The 12260-nt window shown below is 35.6% G+C and overlaps 1 protein-coding gene across 1 annotated transcript in view; it reads right to left on the bottom strand.

The window, feature by feature from the left end:
* Positions 1-12260, bottom strand: part of si:dkey-112e17.1 (uncharacterized) — a 31333-nt gene extending 19073 nt beyond the window's left edge. Inside the window, exon 1 of the mRNA XM_051110795.1 lies at positions 12037-12260. Within this exon, the coding sequence (XP_050966752.1) occupies positions 12037-12213 (177 nt within the window). The 5' untranslated portion in view covers positions 12214-12260. The remainder of the gene's footprint in view (positions 1-12036) is intronic.

The following is a 12260-nucleotide window of genomic DNA, read 5'->3' as shown; positions in this document are numbered from 1 at the left end:
TACGCTTGTCTTTTTTCAGAAAAATATAAACAAAATCAAAGATACCACATAATCAGTCAGCTATGTATTTGTGCCCCAGCCCGCTTCCAAAACTCAATCTTGTTGGAGGACAAAGCAAAATAGTCCAAAAGACACTGTGAAATGGACAAGGCCACAGTAAATAATCTCAGCTTGACAAGGTCAAAATAAGTTTCAGCTTCATACTGCCTTGTTTGTTCTGCGTACACTTCTACCCTTGATTCTTGCCCCATGTTTTTCTCCATTCAGGCCATTTATCAAACAGAGATCTGTTAGTCAAAACCTCATGCTGTCCAGAGTTTTCATGTGCTACTACACTAATAATTGCATGCCTGACATTTGAGCCAGTCAAATGCCACTCACTGCTGGGATGTAAAGTAAGCCGATATCAGGTTAGCACAACAGGAAAGTTGAGCAATGCACATGAAGAGAGATGAGAGACAGAGAACAAACTAAACTGGAACAAGAGGTGAAAAAAGGTTCAGGACAAGCATGTAGGGTTATTCCAAGCAGAAACAGGGGAAATGCAATTGGTTAAGGCCCATGTTTGTGTTTGTGATTCAACCAAATCACTGCCATCACCAACTGCCCATAGAAAACCATTTGATTTAACACGATCATGTCTAATTCCAAAAGACAACAAAAAAGAAAACTTTGGCAGTGATTTGTGAGATTTTTGTAAGTACCTCCCTCTCTATCCAAACAAATGGAACTGGGTCATTACCGTGGCTCCACCATAATACTGGACTATCTGCTGGTTAGGGCAGTGTACCATGCATGGTAGACTTCACATGAATGGCGTCCAAAGTACCACAGTGCAGAATAGGAAATGGGACATTCTTATAATGCCAAACATCCCAGCTCTGTTACATCATCGTCCTGCACTGGCATGGCGTAATTAGTAAAGTTGTCTTTTCTCCCACAGGGGACATTGGAAGGCTGTTTGGTTAGATAGCATTTTAATGAAACTAGGGTAATAAGTAGGAGGCATTTACATAAGGTCCCGCTGGTTATCGCGCCCCAGTTGTGCTACATCAAAAGATAGCTGACGACCCCCTTACTCCTCTGCCAATCACTCACACAATACGCACTCGCATACATCAATGACAGATCATTCAAAGTCATTCACTAGTCAGTGAGTATCATACAAAATCCATGCCTTTTAAAGTCAACATAAAATATCACAACTGATCAATTTAGTTTCTTAATACACTGGGTTTTGAGTCTTACTTATATCTTTTAGCATGGGGAAAAACAATGTCACTTAACCTTCTTAATGTTATTTTGACCCGCAACACAAAATTGAGTTGTCAGAAATAGTGGAACCTTTTTTAGCAAAAGAAAATGGAAAAAAAAAAAAAATTGTTGCCAATTTTAAAAACGTTTAGTTTTTGTTGTAATATGTATTAAAGGAAATATTAAAGGATTAGTTCTCTTCCACAATAAAAATGTCCTGATAATTTACTCACCCCCATGTCATCCAATATGTTCATGTCTTTTTTTCTTCAGTCAAAAAAAAAAAATTAAGTTTCCTGAGGACAACATTCCAGGATTTTTGTCCATATAGCAGACTTCTATGGTTTCCAACAGTTTTCTTCTAGAACTTCAGAACTTCTAAATTGCTTCAGAACTTCTAAATTGCAGCTCTACATGATCCCAGATGACAAATAAAGGTCCTATCTAGCGAAACGATTGGTAATTTTTCTTCACGCATTCTGTAATCACATTGGAAAAGTCATGTGCAGTTAGTTCTTCGTCTGTGTACTTTAGTTAAAAATGGTAGGGCAGGGCAAAAAACGTCTCATTTTCTCACCCAACATTGTTGTTTTACCTTATTTTGTAAAGTATTTTGACTTTCTTTTCACATTTGCGTTGCAAACACTGGGTTGGTACTTTCGCCTACATCATATATGAGTGATTACGAAATGCATGAGGTTGAGCAAGTACTTTTCTTAGAAAATGACTGATTGTTTCGCTAGATAAGACCCTTTTTCCTCAGCTGGGATAAGGTAGAGCCCTGTGAAGCTGCATTAAAACTTCAATTTATAAGTTCAAACCACTGGGAACCATAGGAGTCCACTATATGAAGAAATATCCTGGAATGTTTTCCTCAAAAACCTTAAATTTCTTCGTGACTGAAGAAATAAATACATGAACATCTTGGATGACATGGGGGTGAGTAAATTATCAGGACACTTTTATTCTGGAAGTGAACTTATTCTTTAATGTTAAATGTTTAAATGTTTGACCCAGAATTCAAGACTGAAGGGGTCATCGGATGCCCATTTTCCACAAGTTGATATGATTCTTCAGGGTCTTAAAGGAGTAGTTCACTTTCAGAACAAAAATTTACAGATAATTTACTCATCCCCTTTTCATCTAAGATGTTCATGTCTTTCTTTATTCAGTCGTAAAGAAATTATGTTTTTTGAGGAAAACATTTTAGGATTTTTCTCCATATAGTGGACTTTTATGGTGCCTCCAAGCTTGAACTTCCAAAATGCAGTTTAAATGCAGCTTCAAAGGGCTCTAAACAACCCCAGTTGGGGACGGTTATTTTCTTTAAAAAAAAAATTATACAGTATACCTTTTAACCTCAAATGCTCATCTTTTCTAGCTCTGTGTGAACTCTGTGTATTCCAGTTCAAGACAGTTAGTGTAGTTCAAAAAACTCGCATCTCATTTTCTTCTCCAACTTCAGAATCGTCCTACATCGCTGCAGAAGTACCGACCCAGTGCTTACAAAGTGAACATGCAAAGAAGATCAAACGCCCTTTACAAAAAAAAAGGTAAAATAGCAATGTAGGATGATTTTAAAGTTTTTCGACCTACCCTAGTTCTCGCAGAGTTAGACAAGATGAGCGTTTAAGCTTAAAAAGTATATAAATTGACATTTTTTTTTAGAAAATAACCAATCGTTTTACTAGATAAGACTCTTCTTCTTTGGCTGGGATCGTTTCTGAAGCAGCATTTAAACTGCACTTTGGAAGTTCAAACTCGGGAGCAGTGAGAGAAATCATGGAATGGAGAGAAATCCTGAAATGAATTTCTTTGCAACTGAAAAAAAGAAAGACATGAACATCTTGGATAACAAGGGGGTGATTACATTATCTGTAATTTTTTGTTCTGGAAGTGAACTTCTCCTTTAATGAAAGGTCTGTAACATACTTTAGTTAAAATTTCTCAATGGTAGTGTAAAACAACAACCTTTTTATCTTGTCAAAATCAGTTCTTTTCCCAGCAGTCCATTTTGTTGCATGACTCTTTAAATGCTAATGAGCTCTGCTCACGCCACCCCTCTTCTGTGGGGTGACGAACCATCCTGTTTACTTTAGCCAGGAAACTTGCCAACTAGTCACAAGACCAGCTCACTCAGGGCGGATCTAAGGTAAGACGGCCATATCAATCGTGGGAGTGGCCTTGGTCTGTGTGACACCACACAGCCAGAAATCAGAGAATGGCTTGATTTCAAAAAGGGGATAATATTTACATAAAAAAAAAAAAAAAAATACCACTGGGTGGATTTTTAGCATTATTGGGTGGTTGCGAACGCACTGCAAACACACATGTATGTGCAAACTAAAAGTGAATTTTGCATCTGATGGTCCCTTTAACACAGGGTTAAAGCAGGGTTTCAGCATTTGAGGTTAAAAAGTATATAAATGGTCAATTTGTTTTAAAAAATGACCGACTGATTTGCTAGATAAGACCCTTCTTCCTTGGCTGGGATCATTTAGAGGCATTTGAAGCTGCATTTAAACTGCATTTTGGAAGTTCACTCTAGGGGGCACCATAGACGTCCACTATATGAAGAACATTCCTAAATTTTTTTAATGAAGAACGATAATTTCTTATCGACTGAAGAAAGAAAGACACAAACATCTTGGATGACAAGGGAGTGAGAAAATTATCTGTAAATTTTTGTTCTGGAAGTGAACTTCTCCTTTAAGGAGATGTCAGGAGGGAAGTAGCCCTCCACAATTAACTGAAATAACGTTCAGGTCTGACACACCAACTTTTCATTTTCCAGTCAGTTCCCAAAAGATAATAAAAAGAATCCCTCTACATTTTTGTTTTCTCATTATAATAACCTGTTTAACTCAAAAATACATTACATTGAAAAGAAAAAAAGGAAAGAAAATGTTCAACTCAATCTTAAGAATAAGTGTAATGTCATCCTGTTACTCGCCACTTACCTTACTTTACTATTATTTTACCTAACAACTGCCATTTTAAATAGCACAGCATGATTTAGTTAAGAAAATATGAAACACAAAGATAACAATGGAACATGAATATGGCAAGGGAGCAGTACACAAGAAATGAGGGCGCAATAAACCCTATGGGCAGATTACAGAAACACTATAAAGAAGACGGCAGGTATAAAATGATACTAGGTGATATGAGCATGTAGCCAACACAAGCATCCGGAAAATGACAATACATGAGAGCCATGGGGCTTTCCCATAGATTATACATGCAGACACAGATGTTGATCTAATGTTACTGATCACAGTTTACCACAGTAAATGCAAAACAGTGCAAAGCAAAGCAATGTACGCATGCAATTTTGTGCAAAAATGTTAAATTATTTTTTATTTATTAGTATCCTTTATTTTTCGGTGGAGTTTTATTCTATTTGAATTACAGGATCTATTCCTTCTGCTGATGCAACAGCAACTCATGAACTGAAAAACAAGCCTCTTGCACTTTTAACACTAACAAACTGTAGCTGACTCACTGAATGAGTGCGAGGAAGACAGTGCCAGATAAACTCACAGCTGTCGCAGAGAACAGCAGATCTTGCAGTACGGGCTGCAAAGTGAAAAACACCATGCTGAAACTTCCTCTTGTATTGATTGGTTACACACATCTATCCCTTCTTTCCCCCTTACAGTAAACATATCACTTCACAACCTCCGTTGTTATTGTCATTTTTACAATAATTAATTCTCGGCTTGTCTCACAAACATTATCTGTGCTTAACAGCTTTGAATAGAAAAATGTGACTCATTATGAAACGTGAGAAGTCAAATAAGCTGTTAAACTGAAAGTTCATATATAGTTCTTTTCCTCGTCTCTTTTGTACTGTAGTGTTTTCACAACAGAGGTTTCAGAGATGATATGAGCTGACAATATGACTACTGAAATTGTGCAAGCTGAGAGCTTAAGCCCCTTTTGCCACACACACACTCTCAAATGCACAAACACCCCTGTGAGTCCCCCATAAACATGCTATGGGCCCCTGTAAGGGGGCTGGAAGAGGAGCACGGCTATTTATTGGTTGTGAAAAGTGAGACTGTTCCAGGCACTATCGAGCCCAGAGCACAGAGAGCCCATGATGATGTGTTACAACCGGTTACATCAGTCATAGCTTGCCACTGCACACTGAGGCCAGAAGGACTGGAATATGACAATATTCCACAGTAATATTTGATGAAAAGAGCAGTGGTAGCTGCTGAACTTCACAGAAAACAAAAAATCTTGAAACACAGGAAAATTTAATAATTAATATAGTAAATAAAACCACTAAATATACACTAATGATCAATACAAATTAACCCTTGAAACATGCAAGAATATAAAAAGTAAGACAAGGACAAGTAAACAGTAGTTTACTAAAAGTGAAGGGAACCAGCTTAAAGGAGAAGTCCACTTCCAGAACAAATATTTACAGATAATATACTCTGCCCCTTGTCATCCAAGATGTTCATGTCTTTTTTTTTCAGCCGTAAAGAAATTATGTTTTTTGAGAGAAACATTTCAGGATTTTTCTTCATATAATGGACTTATATGATGCCTAATTTTGAACTTCTAAAATGCAGTTTGAATGCGGCTTCAAACGATCCCAAATGCGGTTGTAAACAATCCCAGCCGAGGAAGAAGGGTCTTATCTAGCGAAGCGATTGGTTATTTTCATTTAAAAAAATACAGTTTAAATACTTTTTAATCTCAAACGCTCGTCTTGTCTTGCTCTCCCTGAAATCTGTGTATTCTGACTCAAGACAGTTAGGGTATGTCGAAAAACTCCAATCGCATTTTCTCCCTCAACTTCAAAATTTCAAAATCATTCTACATCGCTGCAGAAGTACCGATTTAGTCTCTGCAAAGTTAACATACAAAGAAGATCAAACACCTTTAACAAAAATGGTAAAACAGCGATATAGGACGATTTTGAAGTTGAGGGAGAACATGAGATGAGAATTTTTCGACATACCATAATTGTCATGAACCGGAATAAAAAAAATTAAAAAAAAAAAACAGTTCAGGCAGAGTGAGACAAGACGGGGGTTTGGCATTAAAAAAAAAAAAAAGTATATAAACTGTATTATTTTTTATGAAAATAACTGATCGTTTTGCTAGATAAGACCCTTCGTTCTCAGCTGGGATTGTTTACAACCGCATTTGGGATCGTTTGAAGCTGCATTTAAACTGCATTTTGGAAGTTCAAAATCGGGGCACCATATCAGTCCATTACATGGAGAAAAAAATGCTGAAATGTTTCCCTCAAAAAAACATAATTTCTTTATGGCTGAAGAAAGAAAGACATGAACATCTTGGATGACAAAGGGCGAGTACATTATCTGTCCATTTTTGTTTTGTAAGTGGACTTCTCCTTTAACTATAAAAACTGTGCTATATATGTACAATAAGTACAATATTTATGTTATTTTTTTCTTTGTTAAAAATTTTATACACTTAATAAAGTGTGCCTTCCAGGAAGAAAAAAAAAAACATAGAACAAGTAATAAAAGATCAATTAATGTAATATAATGTATAGTGCTGACAAACGATTAATCGCATCCAAAATAAAAGTCTTTGTTTACATAATATGCCTGTACTCTGTATATTTATTATGCAGATATAAATACAGTATATATTTTGAAAATATTGATATGCCTTTATGTGTATATGTTTGTCTTAATATAAAATATTATATACAAATATACTTAATATATAAACATAATTTTCTTAAATATATTCATGCATGTGTGTGCATTTATACATACATAATAAATATACAGAGTACACACACATATATTATGTAAACTAGTGCTGCACGATTAATCGTATCGCAGTGGCGATGTCAGCCTGTGCAATTATATGACGGCAAAATGTTGCTATTATATTAAATAAGTGTGGACTTGAGAACACCTACTTTCTGAGACAGTTTGCTGATTTTCCGTACCACTAACAACACAAACAAACAAAAAATCTGACAGTCTCTCACTATAGGCAGTGCACGTGTGGCGTGTGCATGTGCGTGCGTGTTCACTTGTGTGCGCAGCGTGGATGGATGCCGAGGAGATCGACACTGATCTGGTAGCCAAAAAAAAAAAAAAAAAAAACACTACCTGTTACATGGCGATATTTGGGATTTGAGATTACTGCCATTGACCAGAGAGAGGTACTGTGCAAGAATTAGAGGCCCTGTTTACACCTGGTATTAGCGTTTTCTGATGCGTCGATCACAAGTGGACAATGCTAAGTACAGGTGTAAACAGGGGTGTAAAAGGTTTTCAGCTTGTCCACTTTTGACCACATCCACTTTTCAAAATCCCGTTTGTGTCCCCCTCACTTTCAAATTTGTTTGTTAAATTAATGTCTTGTATTGTAGAAAGCACGCTCAGCACCGCTGAGAATTTGCACGATCCTTAAAACGAAACCCAAAGTACAATGCGCCTTCAAAAGCAATTTTAATACGCGCTTTTAGAGAGCGGTTCCACAGTGCGCACAAATTAGGCTACATAACATATATATGTTGTTAATTGTATGTATCCTATAATAGGTTGTGTAGTTGTCCATAGCTCTGTATCATGCTTGAAAAAATTGGTCTCTATTTGCACTTTGAATATTGAGAGAGTAGCCTAGCCTACTTTGATTATGGCTGCACTATTGTTTGCACTTAATACAGCTATTTTTTGTTTAGACTATTTTTATTTATACAGTTTTTATTTATATTTGTAAAAAAGGAGGTCAAACGTTCTAGAAGCTCATAATTCATGTACAGTTCTAATGTCTGAAGAGAATCATACAGACATACTAACGTCTGACATGAAATCATACAGGAGAGACGCCAGTCAGTTGAGTTTGTAATGTATGTAAATGCAGGAATGTGGTTAGAAGTGGTCGAAAGTGGACAGAAGAAATGGATTAAAACGCCAGGTGTAAATGACTGTGTCTCCATTGTCCACTTGTGATCTGATCGACCAAAAACATATCTAGTTTCCTTTCAGTTTACACAGAGTATATGTTACATTCTTCATAAATATCCGTTTGTTTGGACAAAATGTTTAAAATGTTCTTATTTTTGTGAAAATGTGTATGTTTTTATTTATTTTTTTATATAATTTAGCTTTACTTTTGAGAAAATAAATTTACATTAATGCAAATGCTATTTCATTTTGTAAAAATAATTTATTTGAAACCATATCTTGTTTTACAAATACACATTTCAGCATTATCACTAATCTGTGTGTGCATTTTCCTTAAAAACCCATCAAGTTGATTGACAATACTATTTATTATAATCGCAATCGCGTATCACAATATTGACCTCAATAATCACAATATGAAAATTTTCCCAAATCGTGCAGCCCTAATGTAAACAAAATCTTATTTTGGATGCGATTAATCGCGATTAATCATTTTAATGCAACAAAATTTAATTTAATTTCTCATTTGAAATGTAATCAAATTTATTGTAATTTTTATTAATTCTAGGCTTTTTTTATAGAAGGTACAGAATTATTAAGTACATAAATAAACCCCATTGTCAATCACTTCTTTTAATTTTGCAGTTAAAGAGATAGTTCACCCAAAAATGAAAATTCTGTCATAAATTATTCACCCTCATGTCGTTCCAAACCTGTAAGACCTTTGTTCATCTTCGGAACACATATGAAGATATTTTTAATGAAATCCGAGAGCTTTCGGACCCTCCATAGATCTCCGAATTCATCAAAAATATCTTAAATTGTGTTCCGAAGATGAACAAAGGTCTTACAGATTTGGAATGACATGAGAGTAAGTAATTAATGACAGAATTCCAATTTTTGGGTGAACTATCCCTTTAACTAAAATGCTCCATTGGTGATAAACACATGTAGCACCAACATCTAATTTTTAATAAGATTTTTAATAGGAAGTTTTCATGCATTTTAATTAAACAATTTCTAAGCAATTTTAAAATTGTTATATGTAGAGTACGTGTCTTGCCAATTGCAGAAATGTGCTACATCAGTAAGATTTTCCTGAGCAACGCTGCAAATGTTTAACATTTTTGTTCACAACTAAACCAAACCTGTCATTTGAATAATTCTACTGTATTTCTTATAATTGCTCTCCACAAATCATTCAAAACAGTTACTCTGAAACTTCCAAATTCACACAGAATGTGGTCTGGTGGTCAGGAAATGCACATTAGTGGTTTGCTCCCATTAAAACTGTTACGAGTGTCTTTCTACATTCTCATTCAGCTGGGTGAAAGTGTTAGAATTGTGTGGGTGTGATACAGCATTATTGGTGGGGTGAGGTTGAATAATCACTTACAGAGCTGCAAGTGCTTTGCATAGATATGTGAACACAAACGCAGGAATTTTCTGACCTACACAGTGCTAACCACACTAACTCAAGAATGAAAGTAATTCGTTGTTCGAAATATTGATGACTACCAGAGAAAGACTTGCATGAAAACTCTTTGTCATTGCTGAGATCACAAGTATTTAAATCTATCTTACATGATATCATATAAGTTTTTTTTCCTTGTCTAATTGTGAGGGCCATGCAGCAAATTCCAAACTTGATTTGCACAGTTCTGAAAATCAACTTAATTCAAGAGGACAAAGGGAGCATTTAGAGGGGCCAGATAATTGCAGAGCCGTTGAGGTGCACACACTCAGTAACTGAAGCTATGCACATCAACAATGCAATAAAGCCTTTGTTAGCGGCTCAGAATTTTCACAATTCACAGAGGACGAGAGTTATGACTCAATCTGACAGGTCGTCACCTCAGAAATAGCCCATGACCTTATGTGGCACCGTCAAAATGATGCTGACCTTTCCTGCAATAAATAAATAAAAAAAATAAAAAAATATTTTGTGCACCACAGAAGAAATAACTGCCTAAAAGATTTTTTTTTTTTTTAATGAGGAAAAAAAAATACTTTGTGCACCTTTAAAATTTAAGATTAAAATTGTCTCTATTTTCTGTTTATCCTTGTATGGAATATCACGCTGCTCTACAAGAATCAATAAATTATAGCCATGCCTGGTAAGGAAATAAGTATTGGTGAAAGACAGCATGTGGAAATGACCACAGTGCAATGTGTTTAATTGCATGAGTGGAGCACGTTTTCCACAGGAATCTGATAATCACCTCGAAAACACACACTAAGCTTTTCTTTAACAACATATTTCCCAAACTCTCCATTTGCTAGCACGTGAGGAGCGACATGAACAGTGTACAGCCTCTGTGATGAGAACTGATAAAATATCCAGAGAAGCTGAAGTAAAGGGAATATGAATAAAACAATATCAAAGGTTCTGCCATTCAATTCTGATATGACTGTACACAGAGACAGGTCTGAAATTTCAGAAATGTAAAAAAAAAAAAAAAAAAAATTCAGAAATGTAAAAAAAAAAAAAAAAAAAAAAAAAAAAAAGGAAAAAAAGAAGAAAACAAACAAAATGGGTCTATTATGACAATAAGATGATGCAACATTGCATAATGCAACATTCACTATTTTAATGCAGACAGATTCCCAGAAATCAACAAAGTTTGCTCAGTAAAAGTTTAGAAAAATGTTTATACCATTTTCTGTTTCTATAAACACTTTAGTAACAACTCCTAAAGTTTCACATGGTGTAAGCAGCCAGTAAAAATAATTAAAATACTTTCCTTGCACCTTGAATCTACAACATCTTAATCATTATATGCTCAATAAATAAACACAGTTAAAAAATAAAAATAAATAAAAAACAAAAAACATTAACTCTTCAGCTACGAATATAAAGAGGTTTTCCTAGGATTACCCTGTTTGACTTTAATAAAAACATCTTCATAAAGACTTCAAAATATGGGATATGAAATAAAGTCATGACGGGCTAAGGGGGTCTATCATCTGATTTATTTCTTGTCACATGACATCAAATGGCTTCCTATATGTTGATCACATAACAATTGATAACTGAATATTATTCACTTAGTAGTACCAAGAGTGATCTGATCTACTTACACTACCAGTCAAAAGTTTTTAAACCGTAAGATTTTTTTTTAAAGAAGTCTCTTCTGCTCACCAAGCCTGCATTTATTTGACCCAAAATACAGCAAAAGCAGTAATATTGTGAATAATAATTTAATTAATAATAAGTTACATGTTAAAATACATTCAAACAGAAAATTTTAATGTATTTAAATTATTTTTAAATGTAAAACTATTTAAAAAATGTACTGTTTTTGCTGTACTTTAGATCAAATAAATGCAGGCTTGGTGAGCAGAAGAGACTTAAGATTAAAAATCTTACTGTTCTAAAACTTTTAACTGCTAGTATATGTATTAGATCACTACTAAGTAAACCAATTCTACTCCAAAATATTATCAATATTTGCAGAAAAGACAGCAGAAGACTTATTTAAAATCTTACTGTTCAAATACTTTTGACTGGTAGTTTATGTCACATTGCAGTTGTAAAAAACTGATCTCACGGAACCATCTGATGCGGAACCGCTGGCCCGTGCTGAACTGGCCCCGCTCAGCCGAACTCTCTGCCAGAACCGACCCGGACCACACAACAAGCCGCTGCACATTTCATCACAACACCTTCCCCAAACTTCCGAATTAAGTTCCCTTCAGACCAATAGACGTAACATTTAAAAGCTGTTTTAGCTACGACATACTTCATATAGTTTGCTATATACTGCATGCTATAATTCCTGCTGTAAACATTTTGACAAGCCGAAACAAACCGCAGACAAACAAAAGGGAAAGTGGGCTACTGCCACACACTTGCACTCACTTTTTGCGTAAAGCATCCAGTCACCCACAGAAGGCAGACTGTCATGTACACCCGCGTCCTGGTCAGTCCGCGAAGCCCCATTTTTGTCACTTCAGCTCGGCCGGAGACGCACACGGGACTTGTCCTGTCCTCTCCCTCACTCCATTCACCTGAGGGAACGCGGGAGCGCGCCTTCATAAAGCGTGGACACGCACGCAGCAACAGCGGAGGTCTGGCGGTGCGCG

The sequence above is a fragment of the Labeo rohita genome, chromosome 5 (genome assembly GCF_022985175.1).
Source record: "Labeo rohita strain BAU-BD-2019 chromosome 5, IGBB_LRoh.1.0, whole genome shotgun sequence".
NCBI lineage: Eukaryota > Metazoa > Chordata > Actinopteri > Cypriniformes > Cyprinidae > Labeo > Labeo rohita.
The sequence above is the reverse complement of the archived record's forward strand: the minus strand, read 5'-3'. Positions and strand labels throughout refer to the sequence as shown.